The 16593-nt window shown below is 48.9% G+C and overlaps 1 protein-coding gene across 1 annotated transcript; it reads right to left on the bottom strand.

The window, feature by feature from the left end:
• Window positions 1–1720: 1720 nt before the first annotated feature.
• LOC100338350 (prothymosin alpha-like) lies at window positions 1721–2812 on the bottom strand. The gene has a single exon (XM_017350626.3). The coding sequence runs from the start codon at window positions 2685–2687 to the stop codon at window positions 2367–2369; it is 321 nt and encodes a 106-aa protein (XP_017206115.1). The 5' UTR covers window positions 2688–2812; the 3' UTR covers window positions 1721–2366.
• Window positions 2813–16593: the final 13781 nt, after the last annotated feature.

The raw sequence follows: 16593 nt of genomic DNA, 5'->3' as shown, positions 1-16593 counted from the left end.
CTCAATAGGCTAATCCTCCACCTTGCGGCGCCGGCACACCGGGTTCTAGTCCCGGTCGGGGCGCCGGATTCTGTCCCGGTTGCCCCTCTTCCAGGCCAGCTCTCTGCTATGGCCAGGGAGTGCAGTGGAGGATGGCCCAGGTGCTTGGGCCCTGCACCCCATGGGAGACCAGGAAAAGCACCTGGATCCTGGCTCCTGCCAGGATCAGCGCGGTGCGCCGGCTGCAGCGGCGGCCATTGGAGGGTGAACCAGCGGCAAAAAGGAAGACCTTTCTCTCTCTGTCTCTCTCTCTCACTGTCCACTCTGCCTGTCAAAAAAAAAAAAAAAAAAAAAAAAGCAGAGTTACAGACAGAGAGGGAGAGAAAGATCTTCCACCTGCTGGTTCACTTCCCCACACTGCCACAATGGGCCAGGCCCAAGCCAGGAGCTTCAACAGGGTCTCCAACGTGTGTGCAAGAACTCAAGGACTTGGGCCATCTTCTCCATCCAGCAGGGAGCTGGATCGCAGGTGGAGCAGCCAGGACTAGAACCAGCGCCCTTAAGGGAACAACAGTGTCGCAGACTTAACAATGCTGGCCCCGAAATAACAAAACTTTAAAAGCACCAGCCCAAATGGAACCTGTATTTCTGACTATTATGTCTCACTACTAGAGGAACATCAATTCTCCAAAAAGTAACTTAAAAATCCATTACACAGTTACAATCAAAATCCAATCGTTGTTCTTTAATTTAAACATGGTTCTCTGGCTGTCATGGTTCTCTGGGAGGGTAAACAGTGAGCACAGTGGTAACAGTTGAGAAAATAAGAGTAACAAGGTGTCTGTCACCACCACGTGTTGAGCACATTCATCAAGTCAGCAGAGCTCAAATATTTGTACTGGTGGGAAAATAGACAAAAAGAAAATACATTGTAGAGAAGCCTTACAAGTTCACCAGTAGACTTTGCATATATATTTTATGGTTAGTGTGCCACAAAGGATCCATTTAAACCAGAGGGGAAGAAGCAGACAAGCCGGAAATGACTTTGCAGAGATGGGCTCATCACCAGGGAACCAATTCAGCAGGCTTCTCTACCCCATGACATATCCCAAAGTAAGTACACAGCAGATTAAGAATTAAACAGACATATTGAACCATAAGAAAAGATAAAAAATAAAATTGTATAAATATAATTTGGAGTCAAGAAGGGAAAGACCATGTAAGGTAGAAAAGGAAAGACAGAGGCCGGCGCCGTGGCTCAGTGGGTTAATCCTGGCCTGCGGTGCTGTCATCCCATATGGGCGCTGGTTCGAGTCCCAGCTGCTCCCATATAGGCTCCGGTTCGAGTCCCAGCTTCTCTCTGCTATGGGCCTGGGAAAGCAGTAGAAGATGGCCCAAGTGCTTGGGCCCCTGCGCCCATTTGGGAGACTGGGAAGAAGCTTCTGGCTCCTGGCTTTGGATTGGTGCAGCTCCAGCCGTTGCAGCCAATTGGGGAGTGAACCAATGGAAGGAAGACCTTTCTCTCTGTCTCTCCCTCTCACTGTCTGTAACTCTGCCTCTCAAATAAATAAATAAAATCTTAAAAAAAAAAAAAAAGGAAGGAAGAACAAGAATGGCGGATTTTAATATATAAAAATTAGAAATGTTTGGTGACATAAAACATGAGCAAAATAGAAATCAGTAAATAGGTAAACATTTATAAAACAAGTATTAGGTAAAACATCATTTTTTTTAGAGCAACTCAGCAAAATAAAATTCCGGTTTATTGTTGGACAACATTGTTTCACACATACATCAAACAGGCCAAAAAAAAATAAATAAATAAACAGCAACTTCATAGACAAAAAAAAGGAAAAAAAGAAACCTTTTATCTTTGGCCTTTTTAACCATCTTATACAAACCAACTACTTATAGTACAGCTAAGTACATACACAAAAAAAGTTACTGGAATGCTTGGAATAAGATTGTTTTTTTGTTGTCGTTTTTGCTTTTTTTTACAAGGTTTTTTTTCTCCTTTGAGATTAGAATGAACATGGTCACACCACAAGCAAAGTCAGAAGTAGGACAGAGGACGCTCGAAGGCTGGTCTGGTCATCCAAGATCATTAAAAATGACTGACCCCTAACAATATGTACAAAAATATAAAATGTAAATAAAAAATACAAACAAATTTTCCTTTTTAAAGTACTTTTAAGAAAGAAAGCAGGGCCTGGAGTTTGGTGCTGTCCCTCCGCTCTTGCGAATTCACTGGGTTTGTGGGCGTGAGCGCTGCGTCCGCAGGGGCGCGGGCGGCCTCTACTCGGAGGTGACCACGTTGTGGGAGACGGGAGTGAGGGTGGAAGGTCACGGGGCCTCCGGTTCACGGTTGCCTTCTCCTGTCTTGCTGTCTAGTCATCCTCGTCGGTCTTGTGCTTCTTGGTGTCGACGTCGTCCTCCTCGTCATCCTCAGCTGCCCGCTTGCCTGTAGCTGCCTCGGCCTCCTCATCTTCGTCTCCGTCCTCTTCCTCACCATCGCCCTCTTCCTCCTCGCCATCTTCCTCCTCTTCCTCGTCTACCTCATTGTCCTCCTCCTGCTCCCCGTTCTCCTCATTGGCGTTGCCGTTGGCGGGGGCGTCTCTCCCATTCTCCGCCTCCTCCACCACTTCCTTCTTCTCCTTCAAGTCCTTGGTGGTGATCTCGGAGCTGGTGTCCACGGCCGCGTCGGACATGGTGGGGCACGCCGGGGATCCGAGGCAGCGGACTCGAGAGAAAGCGGGCGTTCGGGGACTCTGGCGACAAAGCTGCCGGAGTCCGCGGAGGCGGCGGCTGCCGCCCGGGAACAATGCAAAGATGGCTTTTCAGAGCAGCCAGTGGGGGAAAACATCATTTTTTAAAAAAAGATTTATTTATTGCGGCCAGCTCTGTGGCATAGTGGGTAAAACGGCTACCTGCAGTGCCGGCATCCCATATGGGCACCAGTTCGAGACCCGGCTGATCCACTTCTGATCCAGCTCTCTGCTGTGGCTTGGGAAAGCAGAGGAAGATGGCCCAAGTCCTTGGACCCCTGCACCCATGTGGGAGACCTGGAAGAAGCTCCTGGATCCTGGCTTTGGATAGGTGCAGCTCCGGCCATTGCAGGCAATTGGGGAGTGAACCATCGGATGGAAGACCTCTCTCTCTCTCTCTCTCTCTCTCTCTCTCTCTGCCTCTCCTTCTCTCTCTGTGTAACTCTGCCTTTGAATAAATAAATAAATCTATTGTTTCAAAAAAAATTGTATATATGAAATACAAAAGAGTTGTTCTCTTTATACAAATTTTTTAAATGGACAAAAAAAAAAATCCTCCTGCTAGCCTGCAAATGGCAAAGAGCACTTTTGGGACTAAAGAGGCTACTCTTCCCTAAGTGCCCTCTTGACTAAGCCCGTTCCCTCACATCCACTCTTGTCTCCGGGGAATTCACTGTCCTGTGCTGAGCGGCCTCTGGCTAATTTTAACCAGCGACGCACAGATACAGAGGACTTGTTAAGTAAGTTGAGGTACATTCATGTGATAGGATACTATTCAGACACGAAAAGTCAAATAACCATTTTAGAAAATGTTTTATGATGATTTTCTGAGCGACAAAACAATACTTAACGTATCGAGTGTTATCAGTTTTGTAAATAAAACCTCATTTATCTGCAGTTATCCCTTGGTGTCTGCACAGGATTGATTCCAGGATCCCTCAGAGACATTTGTGAGGGGATATTGATTCGTTTTACTCCAGGAACTCATGCGTAAGGTACACAAAGTGATGTGGTTTATTTAACAGGTGAGAAACAGAACATGCATACACACACACACACACACACACAAGAGCATGGGTGGACCCACACGGAGAAATACCGGTCATGAGTGGGCAGTGGGCCAGAAGATTTGCCAGAAAGGAGAAGAGGTGGGGGAGGGGAGACAGAGCGGGTGCCTGGCAGCCCTCCTGCTGTGGTCTGTGGCAGAGAGAGATCCCTCCCAGTTGCTGGTCTCTTCTGTGAGTTCGGGGTAGTGTACCTCCAGGGTGACGCCACCTGGGAATTGTATGGCACCTCTATCTGTTCTACATGGAGCTCAATATCCATATTTTCATGATGTCTTCATGGGTCCTAGATGAAGCAGGTGCATCCTGGGAAAGGGACATTTTGATTGACAAGTAGGAGGATAGTATGGGGCTTATGACTTCCAGCTCAACAATCCTAAATGAACTTCTAGCTTATTTATCCCACATCACAGATACCAAAATCCATGGACAGCACTTCCCTTACACAAATGGCTTAGTATTTGCATACAGCCTGGTCACATTCTCCTGTACCCTGTAAGTAATCTCTATATTACTTATATAATACTTAATACAAGGTAAATAGTCTTGTATTGTGTAGCAAATAATGACAATTGGAAAAAAGGTTGTCCATGTTCAGCACAGACAAAAATATTTTTTCTGAACGTTGGGTGAATCTACAGATAAGAGCGCTCCAGGCCTGGAGGACTGGCTGGCCTCCTGTGTGTGTAAAGGTGTATATATATATATATCCATATGTGTAAAGAAGAGAAGACTAGACGGGACATGGGGAGCTAGGCGGGAAAATTAGGTAGGAGCAGAGGAGCCAGAAGATGTTCCTGACACTTTCTGCTTCTAGCCCCATGTTGTAACTCCACCCCTTTCCTGTCCATCCATTTCACCTGCTTTTCCACGTGCAGTTGTGTCTCAGCTAGGCCCAGGAAGGAGGAGATGCTGTGTGGCCACGTGGGAGTTAGGCCCCATGAGGAGCACCATGCCTCATGCCTGCTGAAGTTCACCCATTTGTATAACCAGTTAGGGTAGCACCCGCTGCTCCATAAAAGTGGCTGCGGCAGTTGGAAGCACCTGTCTGCTTTTTTGGTTCTAGGTCCTTCCCTGGCCTTCTTCCACGCTCTCTCCTCCTAGACAACTCTAACACATTCATGATGGGTAGCTCTGATGGAACAAGGACATAGCCTCAGCCATTTAGGTTCTTGTTACCCCTGACTTCTTTCAAGAGACCAGTTCAGTCTTACATCCTATTGTTCTCCAGCCGCCCCCCCTCCCTGCCCTGCCTTCCTCCCCAGGTTCAGATGCCGGTGAGCCAAACGAAGAAGCTGTATGGGTAAGCTCACCTCCACCTACCGCCCCCGACCCCCACTCCTAGCCCACCTTAAAAGGCCCAGCCTGCTGGGGGCTGAGCCCTCTGCCACCTGTTCGGTCTGTGTGCATGCTGGCAGTTGGTCGACCTTTGCGAGTTTATTTTCTTTGAATAAATTCGGTCTGGCTGTGAGTTTGTATCCTGTCTCCTCTCTGTTCTGTGCCCTTTTTCCTTACAAGTTCTCTGTGGGGGGCTGCCCATACTCTCACGTGACTATATATTCACTCTGTCACATTTAAATAAATCCTGCTCTCACTTGCACACAGTATTGATGCCTCTGTTTTGAATTCCTAATCTGTGGGGGCAAGAACTTGGGATAAAAACAGACACTTATGTGTGTAGCAGAAGGACATACCGTGTTAACAACAGTTACCTTCGGATGTGGGATTCTAGATTTTTTTTTAAATCATACTTTTCGTTTTCCAAACTTCCTTCATTGACAGGGGTCAGCTTCGCGTTTGAAAAAGATCGATCAAGGTGAAGTAGGCATATAGGTTAAAAACAATTAGGTTTGTGAGCTGGAAGACCACGCCTTTGCCACGCGCCTGTGTGACCTCACGCCCCTACATGGCCACACCTGGGTGCCCACCAGCCAATCAGGTTAATTAACCACTCCCCTTCGGAAGTGGGTTCAAAGCCCGGGACACACCATGTCCTTCTCTTCAGCCCTAGCCTCTTGCCAGGAGAGGGCTGGCTGTAGCCTTGTGCCTCCAGGGCGCGTGGCCTTCATGCCACCCGCCCTAGGCTTCCTGGCCTAGATGCTCCTCCACGTGGCTGGTTCCTGGTGCTCGGTATGAACCCAGATTTACCTCTCTCTCTCTTAGATAAAGCTCTCACTCTTCTATGCATCTTTCTCACTAAATAAAGGCTTAAAATGTACCATGCTGCCTCATTTATCTGTGCCGGTATTTAGAATTCTCTAAATATTAGGCAAGAACCCTCTCGGGCTTATTAATATTGGGGATTTAGGGTTTATTACTAAATAATAAATTGTATGTCACCCCAAATTCTGGTAGCATATGTGGCACCCTAGATAGCACTTCTGGGGAACCTTAAGGGGCCACATTTTTGTGTAAATTTTAGGGGGTCATCTCCGATTTCAAAGGGGGAAATGAAAGACGTGGAACGGCTGGCTGGCCTCCACTCTCAGCTTCAGGGTTTCAGCATTTGGAGAAGCAGAGAGCAAGCATGGAGGGCAGTTGATACTGTGGCAACACCTTGTACTCTAACAAAAAGGTGCTTACAGCTCAGGGGGTTCTGAGCCACTCTTGTGAAAGTTGTTTTTCAATATGAATTATTCTTACTATTAAGAAATTCATCTTGGTGTCAATTGGATGGCTGGTTATCCACCAAAAAATGTTAATACAGATGCTTATCTCATACAGCCAGAGGAAAACAGCACAGCTGCCACTCTTCCCGCCCAATCCATTCTAGTGCAAGATAAGTCCCAAGAAAAAGGATTTAAGGGCCTCTCATTCTTGATCCCATTAACTCTCCATCTCTATTTCCTTCATTCTTGGTGATCATCCAAGGCTACCCTAGCAAGCCCGTACTTTCTCACCAAATAAAGACACAGTCCTTCCCCGGGCCTGGGGCTGGCAGTCGGCGATGTTTTCTTAACAGTCTGTTTGACTCTCTGGAAAACGACTTAAGCTGGCTGCAGCATTTCATCGGAGCTGTTCAGTATAGTGACGGCTGGGCCTCAGCGCTTGGCGTATCCATAATTCATAACGCTGTCTAAATGGGAGAGAGGAGACACCGTAATCCCAGAATCCTTATTTAGGGAGCATCTTAGAATACGCTTAAAACAAATGCAGCTGAAGCCATTGTTACTGTAGGACTTTATCTTTCCAGGGGATGGAGGAAGCTAAATCAGTGACAACAGGAGCTAAATCCTTCTCCTGGAGCACAAAGGAGAACAATGCATGGCGACTCCTGACTAATTTATTTTACTCAGTGGAGTAAACCAAGATGACTAATATTGTTTTAATCTATGCATCCAGGGAGACCCGGGTATTGATATGTAAAAGCACTTAAACACACACGGCTGTTATGGCCCAGGGCTGTGTAGAGCTGTTTTGAATTAGAAAGAGCTGGAAATATCCACCTCCGAAGAGATCTGCCCACCAGCCTGGGACTACAAATAGTCCCGAGTGAGCTGGGCTTGTTGCTGGGGTTGGCCCAAGGCCCAGGCTCCTCTTTGGGGCCCGAGGACCCAGGAGAATGAAGCAGAAATGGAACCCGCGCACTTGTCTTGCTGCTTCTCCAGGCAGCACAGCTCTCTGGAAAGAAGCCTCTTTGCAGTCTGTAAATATTTCATCCTCCCCTCCTTCCCTTCCCCTCTCCTCTTGCTACAAAGCACAATACGTAAATAAAACCTCAAAACATAAAATTACTTAAGGCGATGCTTTTCTGGTCACTTTTTTTTTTTTAAAAAAAGAGAATTCTTTTTATTGTTAAAACTTTTTTTTCATTTTTTATTTGAAAACAGAGAAAGAGAGAGAGACAAAGAAAGAGAGGACCTCACCTTTGCTGGTTCGTCCCCAAATGCTTGCAACAGCTGGAGCTGGGCCAGACTGGAGCCAGCAGAGAGAGAGTCTGGGTCTCCTAGGTGAGTGGCAGGGACCTACGTACTTGAGCCATCGCTGGTGTACTGGGGTGCACGTTAGCATTGTCACCGGTGAATGGCAGGGCGGATGGAAGACCTCTCTCTGCCTCTGCCTCTCCATAACTCTGACTTTCAAATAAATAAATCCTTTGAAAAAAATGAAATGAAAATCAGTTCATTTTCATGCAAAAATGTTTGATATTCATGCAAGTTTTTCGTAATACACATTTCTTTTCTTTTCTTTTCTTTTCTTCTTGACAGGCAGAGTGGACAGTGAGAGAGAGAGAGACAGAGAGAAAGGTCTTCCTTTGCCGTTGGTTCACCCTCCAATGGCCGCTGTGGCTGGCGCGCTGGGGCCAGCGCACTGCGCTGATCCAAAGGCAGGAGCCAGGAGCCAGGTCCTTCTCCTGGTCTCCCATGGGGTGCAGGACCCAAGCACTTGGGCCATCCTCCACTGCACTCCCTGGCCACAGCAGAGAGCTGGCCTGGAAGAGGGGCAACCGGGACAGAATCCGGTGCCCCGACCGGGACTAAAACCCGGTGTGCTGGTACTGCAAGGTGGAGGATTAGCCTAGTGAGCCGCAGTGCCGGCCTTCTTTTCTTTCTTTTTTTTTTTCTTTTAAAGATTTTATTTATTTATTTGAAAGGCAGAGAGAGAGAAGGAGAGAGAGAGAGGTCTTCCATTCGCTGGTCCACTCCCCAAATAACTGCAATGACAGATGGGCCAGGCTGAAGCCAGGAGCTTGGAACTCCATCTGGATCTCCCATGAGGGTGGTAGGGGCCTAAGGACCTGGGCCATTCTCCACCGCCTTCCCAGGTGCATTAGCAGGGAGCTGGATTGGAAGTGGGGCAGCTGGGACTCAAATGGGATGCTGGTGACACAGGCAGCAGTTTGATGGAGTACACCACAATGCCAACCCCGTAATGCACATGTTCATGAATTTTTGGATATACTCCCATGCCTCCTGGTCCCCACCCTCTTCTCCCACAGCCTACTGTTTAGCCTGGTGGTTAACACTCTGCTCGGGATACCACATCTCATCTCTGAGTGCCTGGAGTCAATTTTCCCAGCGCTGCTCCCAGTTCCAGCTTCCTGGGTAATGCAGACCCTGGGAGGCAGCAGGAGGTGGCTGGAGTAGTTGCGTCCCCGACACCCGTGTGGGAGATCCAGATGGAGTCCTTGGCTCCTTGTGAGAACCTGGGGAATAAATCAGTGGGTGGCAGTTCTGTCTGTCTCTTTGCTTCTCAAAAAAAAAAAAAGGAAATTCTTGCCTCAGGAATCCTGGAGTGGCCACGTGGGCAGACTCCTGCTGTGAAGGAACCTGTCGGAGCGTCCCACAGTTTTTTTTTTTTTTTTTTTTTTTTTTTTTTTTTTTTTTTTTTTTGACAGGCAGAGTGGACAATGAGAGAGAGAGAGAGAGACAGAGAGAAAGGTCTTCCTTTACTGTTGGTTCACCCCCCAATGGCCACTGCGGCTGGCACACTGCGCTGATCCAAAGCCAGGAGCCAGGTGCTTCTCCCATGGGGTGCAGGGCCCAAGGACCTGGGCCATCCTCCACTGCACTCCCTGGCCACAGCAGAGAGCTGGACAGGAAGAGAGGCAGCTGGGACAGAACCTGGCGCCCCGACTGGGACTAGAACCCAGTGTGCCGGCGCCACAGGCAGAGGATTAGCCTAGTGAACCGCGGCGCCGGCCATCCCACAGTTCTTGAGTGTGACTTTTCTACTATCGCTATTTTGCATTGCCTGCTTGTTGTGGGCTAGGTTAAGCCTAAGTTAGTATTCCACGCGCTTGCCTTTTACTTAGAGAAGAATTCTGAGTACAGGCACAAACAGGAATACCCAGGCACATGAGGGTCTCATTTAGGGAGAGTGGGCCAGGAAAGGTAAAAACAGGAATTTGATAGCCTGCTCTGCTGGTCCTGGGTCCAGGAGGTGGAGAGAGGGAAAGAAAGAGAGAGAGAACTCTTCCCCTTCACCAAGCTTCTTAGGAGCTTTGGAAAGGGGAGTGGTTACAAAGCATTGCCCCCAGGTCCCATGTAAGGGGAGGTGCATCTTGGGGGAGGGTCATCTGATTGACAGGTGGGTTGATAGGATTACATGGTGGTGGGGGAGGTGTGGCCCCCAGTTCATGAACTATCTCCCTGACTTTTCCCACATGGCATCCAAGGCTACACATGGTGTTAGCACCCCAGGTGACAGGTGTGCAGTGAAGCTCAGGTAAGTGTGGTGACATAGTCCCAAATGTCAGCAGTTGACCTGGAATGGTTTCCTCTCAATTTCTGCCAGCCTTGCATTGTAACTCCACCCCTTCCCTGTCACTCTAATATACACATTTTCCCATGATGCAACTGTGAACCACCCAGGACCAGGAAGAAGGAGCCTTCATGAGGACCATGTGGAAGTTGAGCTCCATGTAGAGGTGCCGGGAAACTTCCAGAAAGCCTCACCCACGCTCCACTCCACCCCATTTGTATGTTCAACCAGGGCTCCACCGCCTAGCTCATGGGAGAGACTGATAACATGGGAGCAGCCCTTGGCCTCGGAACCATGCTTGTGGGTCCTTCCCTGGCCTGCCTCTTAGGCAACGTTCTGGTCCACTCACGATAGACAGGTGTCTCCCCGTGTGGGCTGGCCCACACTCGTGCTTGGATGTCTGTTCAGTCTCCTTTAAATAAACCCTGCTCTCATTGTGCACTGTCTTCACACCTCTGCTTTGAATTCTTAACACTGGGGCAGGAATCCGGACAACAGATGAAGACACACAGGCCCGGCACACCAGTGCTTGCTTCTCTAACCCAGTCGAGTTTCCTTCCACGACCCCTGTGATCCGTCAGTTATGAGCAACTTCAGACCGCTCTAAACTCATGTTACTCACATCCTTTGCTCACACAATATAGTTTCTGAAGCGTTTACTGAGAAATTGTGACGAATTCCCCTGCATCTGTGGTTTGTGAGCTTTTTTTCTTCTTTATGACCAATTTTGCCGCACCTCCTGCTGGCTGAATGGCCCAGGTGAGTTTGAGGGGCTTGGGAGCCCCAGGCCTTGGATTCAGCTGCTGACACACGTTAGTCACTTTTTAAAATTTTATAATTTTTATTTACTTATTTATTTGAAAGTCAGAGTTACACAGAGAGAGAAGGAGAGGGAGAGAGAGAGAGAGAGGGAGAGAGGTCTTCCATCTGCTGATTCACTCCCCAGTTGGCTGCAACAGCTGCAGCTGTGCCGATCCCAAGCCAGGAGCCTGAAGCTTCTTCCAGGTCTCCCACATGGGTGCAGTGGCCCAAGAACTTGGGCCACCTTCTTACTGTTTTCTCAGGCCATAGCAGAGAGGTGGATTGGAAGTGGAGCAGCCAGGACTCGAACCGGCGCCCATATGGGATGCCAGCACTGCAGGCGGTAGCTTTACCTGCTATGCCACAGCTCTGGCCCCCATTTTTTTTTTTTAATTTTAATTTAAGAATCACACACACACAGCTCTGTCCCAAATGCCCTCAATAGCCAGAACTGGGCTGAACCAAAGCTGTGAGTTAGAAACTCAACCTAGGTCTCCCAGTGGAGGGCAGGGACCCAACTACTTGAGTCATAGCACTACAGCCTTATTGGGTCTGCATTGGCAGGAAGCTGGAATTGGGAGCCAGAGCCAGGTCTCAAACCCAGTTCCTCTGTTGTGGGATGTGGGCATCTTAACCAGTGTTTTTCCACCCCAAATGTGCTGCTTTGGCATAAAGATTATCTTCAACTAAGGGTAGTTAAGCATCAGCAGACACAGAATGAGTTCCCTGTCCTCCTTTATCTGCCTAAAAGCAGGGTGTGCATTTCCCCGTGCAGGTGGCATAAATTCCCTCCTCTCCCCTTGCAGGGTGAGGAGCAAGCCCCTTGTCACTGGAGGTGGCACCAGCCCTGAGGTGAGTCTCCATAGACTTTGCTGAAGTGACCCTTCCTGTGGCCCCCCATGTGTCTCCCAGTCACTTCCACTCACTTCATGGTCCTTGAAGCCTGAACTCTTGTCCCTTTGTTAAGAAGGAAATACAAGCACCCTGGTCTAACCGTCTTTGAGTTTCCTGCTTTTCTGTGAACTTCTATGCATGTGGCATTTAAAAACCGGTGTGCTTGGATTCCTTTCCCCTGGGCAGTCTGTCTTTTGTCAGTTGGGTTTGCAGGACCCCACATCAGTAAGCCTGAGAGGATGGAGGGGAAGTGTTCCCTCTTCAATGACATGTAGTCTATGCATGCCTGTATCCACGTTTACTCTCCACAGCCGGGTGCTGTGGTTGCAATGTGGTGAGATACCCGGAGCTCCTGAGCACTCGGAACCAGGCACTGTGCTTCTTCCCACCCTTCGGCATCCCTATAAGGCAGCTAAAACAGTGCTGCGTCTCCATTGCAGGAATGAGGAAGACCTAGAGAGCTTCTGTGCAGTGCCCAGGGCCCCAGAGCTTGCGCAAGGCTGAGCCAGGATTCCCAGCTGCTCCCATCCCCGTCCTCCAGCGCCTCTAATCGAGCAGGTGGATTCAACCCCCACCCGAGCCTGCTCCTAGGCTGAGCAGGTCCTGAACAGTGCTGAGACCTGGGCCGGTGTTGGCTTTCTGCCCTTCCCTTTCACCTCCCCACTCCTTTGTGTTTTCTAGTTTTCCCCTACTCCCGTACATCCTGCTCTTCCCCATGCCTCCCTTGGCCCAGATTTCAAGTCTGTTTGGGGACAGCACCATCTAAACCAGTGGCCAATGAATGGTTCCCAAGCCTCATTAATCACCAGGAATACTGGAGGCAGGTGGACATTTGGTGCAGTGGTTAAGATCCCACTTGGGTACCCGTATCCCATATCCAGTGTCTGGTTTAGGTCTAGCTCCTCTGCTTCCAGTCCAGCTTCCTGCTAGTGCACACCCTGGGAAGGTGGTGACTCAAGTACTTAGGCTCCTGCCTTTGCATAGGAGATGAGAACAGAGTTCTTGGCTCCTCGCTTTGGCCTTGGCCAGCCCTGGCTGTGGTGGGCATTTGGGGAGTGAACCAGCAGACAGAAGATTTCTCTTTCTCTCTTTCAAATAAAATGAAAATAAATAAAACAACAACAACAAGAAGAAACAAACCAAAAAATCCCAGAGCTACTGGAGGAAGTTTCCCCACATTGCACACGCTAGGCCTGGGCCTCTGATGGATGAGCAGTCGCCCAAACACTGCTGATGCTCACCTGACTTGGGAATAATGCCTGCTGTCCACTCTGGTCATAGCTCTGATCATGACAGGGCTGAGAGAGTCTTTGAAAACCTGACTGAACGTGGTTCCATTCATCTGGTTCCTTGCAGATAAATATCCCCGCATGGCACGGGTCTCTGGTCTGAAAGAACAGATGTTTTTGCCTCCTAGTGCTCCAGAGAGTCAGTTCTCACGACTTGACACCTCATAGACACCCCACCGGCCTGCACGGGGGCGTTCCGAGAGGAACATGATCCTGGTCTGGGACACCTTCCGGCTACGTGAGCATTCCAAAGGGAGATCAGTGACAGCGCTTAGTGGGCAGCCATTGCTGATGCTACACAGCTGTTGGAAATCATAAACATTTAATTAGCTACTCCTCCAGAGGCCTCTGTAGAAATAAGCAATTAAACAAACAATTCAGAGGACTCTTAAAGATCAGAGTCATTCCAGGATGAATGAGTTCTGGGGTCTATTGTATGGCGTGGCGAAGATACTTAGCGTATTGAAAACTGCTAAGAGACTGATCTTGCATGTTCTCATCACGAAAACATAACTACGTGAGGCGATAGATGTTCATTGGTTGATTTAATTATTTCAATATATATGTATGTCAAAACATCACACTGCACATTGTAAATATGTTTAGTTTTTACATTTGAATTAACTATGAGCAGGCAGTAGGGCAACATGTTTCTCTTTTAAGTGTCTCTGACTTCAAAACAAAGAACTTCAGAAATACATGCTCTGTTTTTTTTTAAGATTTATTTATATATTTATTTGAAAGTCAGAGTTACACAGAGAGAGAAGGAGAGGCAGAGAGAGAGAGAGAGAGAGAGAGAGAGAGAGGTCTTCCATCTGCTGGTTCACTCCATAATTGGCCGTTGTGGGGAGCAACTCGGACTAGACTAAGTTACTGGAATTAAGACTTATTCTATGCATCTGCTCTCCCACAATATGGCGCTGAGAAGGGAGAAACAGCTTCTACACAGCTGCCTCCAGTTTAACCAATAAACTGTAGGACCTGCTCCTGATTGGAGGAGAGCAGCGTACTCGGCGTGTGGGTAGCAGAGTTGGGATTGGTGGAAGAGGACTATAAAGGAGGAGAGAGACAACATGCACCAGGAACATCTAAGGGGAACATCTATCTGAAGGAACACCTGTGCAGCCCCCGAGAGAGCCGGCCGGCGGTGTGCCGCTCCCCCGTGGAAGTGGGGAATGTGGCAGGGGGAACCGCCCTTCCACGGAGGTGGAAGGGACAATAGCCAACCCGGGAAGAACCAGCAGCAAACCCGGGGAGGGCCGAGCAGACGAAAGAACAGCGCAGGGTCCTGTGTCGTTCCTCCACGAAGAGGGGGAGCGACAGGCCGCAACCACTAGAGCTGCACCTATCTGAAGCCAGGAGCCTGGAGCTTCTTCCGGGTCTCCCACATGGGTGCAGGGGCTCAAGGACTTGGGCCATCTTCCACTGCCTTCCCAGGCCAAAGCAGAGAGCTGGATCAGAAGTGGAGCAGCTGGGACTAGAACTGGCACCCGTATGGGATGCTGGCACTGTAAGCGGCAGCTATACCGGCTATGCCACAGCGCCAGCCCCATACTTTGTTTTGATGTAAGGCCTCCACCCTCCAGGCCAGATTTTCTTCTCCTTCTGGGAAAATCAATTTTGCTGATTCCTGGAAGACATTTCCAGAGGTCAATGGTTTCTCTGAGGTTCTGTTATGGGTATAAGTATCTCAATTTTTATTCCAAGCTCTTGCCCCCATGGAGATAAGGATTCAAAGTAGAGATACAAGCACGGTGCACAAGTGAGAGAGAGAGACGATACACATTCACGTGAGAGTGTGGGCCACTCCACATGGAGGGACAGCCATCCTGTGTGGGTCAGAGAGTTGCCTCAGGCTGGAGGGAGAAGGCGGCCAGAGAAGGACCCATAAGCAAGGCCCAGAAGCCAAAAAGGCCCCCACCCCCAAAAAAGGGCCACCCTTACAGTATCAGTTCCTTTTAGAAAGTAGTGGTGGTACCTAACTGAATGTGCAGATGGGGTGGGGTTTAGTGTGTGTGAGGCTGTCTGGTAATTTCTCCACACGGAGCTTCACTTCCACGTGACCGCCATGGCGTCTCATGGGGCAGTGGGCAGACTGGACTGACGGGTGAGGGGTGGAGTTACAATGCTGTGCCACACAGAAATCATGAGATAAATTCTCCTAGTTCCATTTATTCCTCCCTAATTCCCGACTTAGCTCCTTCTATATCAGGTCCTCTGAGTCTCCATGACTCAATGTTGGATGTTATGATAAATTTTTCCACTTTGGTCAGTCTTGGACCATGAATCGTGGCCATAAGGAGTAGAAACCATTTATTTGGACATAAGACAAGAGTGTGCTTGGTACTTTATGGAGCTCATAAAAGGATTGAAAGGGGTGGTATGAATGACATTAGAATGGCGTCTGTCTTCCATTTGACTGTGACAATGGAACTGAAACACTGAGTATGTGAAGGTGTTTCCAGGGCAGGTCTGTTCCCAATGACTGATGGAAAGTCTTTCTCCCGGGCTGACACCGCGGCTCACTAGGCTAATCCTCCACCTGTAGCGCCGGCACACTGGGTTCTAGTCCCGGTCAGGGCGCCGGATTCTGTCCCGGTTGCCCCTTTTCCAGGCCAGCTCTCTGCTGTGGCCAGGGAGTGCAGTGGAGGATGGCCCAAGTGCTTGGGCCCTGCACCCCATGGGAGACCAGGATAAGTATCTGGCTCCTGCCATTGGATCAGCGCGGTGCACCGGCTGCAGCGCGCCGGCCGCGGCGGCCATTGGAGGGTGAACCAACGGCAAAGGAAGACCTTTCTCTCTGTCTCTCTCACTGTCCACTCTGCCTGTCAAAAATTAAAAAAAAAAGAAGAAAAAAAAAAGAAAAGAAAAAGAAAGTCTTTCTCCCTGTAGGTAGAAATGTCACCCACACGTACGCACGGTCAGCAACCTTCAGTCATGGGAATGACACAGGAAGCATCTCTTCTGCTTCCTCTGAGACGACAGAAGGGGGAGCGGGCTTGCCTTGCAGCAGGAGCAGGAAAAGCGCAGCCTGTGGGGAGCCTCCTTGCTGGACGGATGGGGAAACACCCCGGGCCCCCGAGAATGAGAGTTTGTAAAATCCAGCTGTTTAAGAGAAACGAGGGAAAGGATGTGCATCTTGCAGGCAATTGCAGCGTTTGCTGAATTTTTTTTTTTGGAGGGAAAGATGGACTCACGTGAAGAGAACAAATACAACAAGAACAAGAACAAGGGAAGATTCTCTTAGCCCCAGGGACCTCCTGGGATGGTAGGAACACCTGTGTTTAAATCTTACTTCTGCCACTAATTTGGGTGAATTATTTAACCCGGCTCAGCCTTGATTTACACTTCTATGAATTGGGAATAATAATGTTTCACGGAGTAGTGATAATGCACTAAAAGCAATGTGAGTTGCTTTCTCTTTGGTGCTATGTATTAGACAGATCTTTACATGTGTATGTATATAATCCTTCAGGGGAGGGGAATGTCAGGCCCGTGGGCCAGATAAGGCCCAGGAAATCAATTTGTCTGGCCATGCCAAGGCAACCACATATTGGTCTTGGAAGCTAATAAATCAATAGCAGGCTAATTTTCAAG

This window comes from Oryctolagus cuniculus, chromosome 14 (assembly GCF_964237555.1).
Source record: "Oryctolagus cuniculus chromosome 14, mOryCun1.1, whole genome shotgun sequence".
NCBI classification, from domain to species: domain Eukaryota; kingdom Metazoa; phylum Chordata; class Mammalia; order Lagomorpha; family Leporidae; genus Oryctolagus; species Oryctolagus cuniculus.
This window is presented reverse-complemented; position numbering and strand designations above follow the sequence as displayed.

Bases quoted from the DNA above. Each gene is read 5' to 3' on its own strand.
- LOC100338350 (XM_017350626.3), bottom strand. From the start codon at position 2,687: ATGTCCGACGCGGCCGTGGACACCAGCTCCGAGATCACCACCAAGGAC.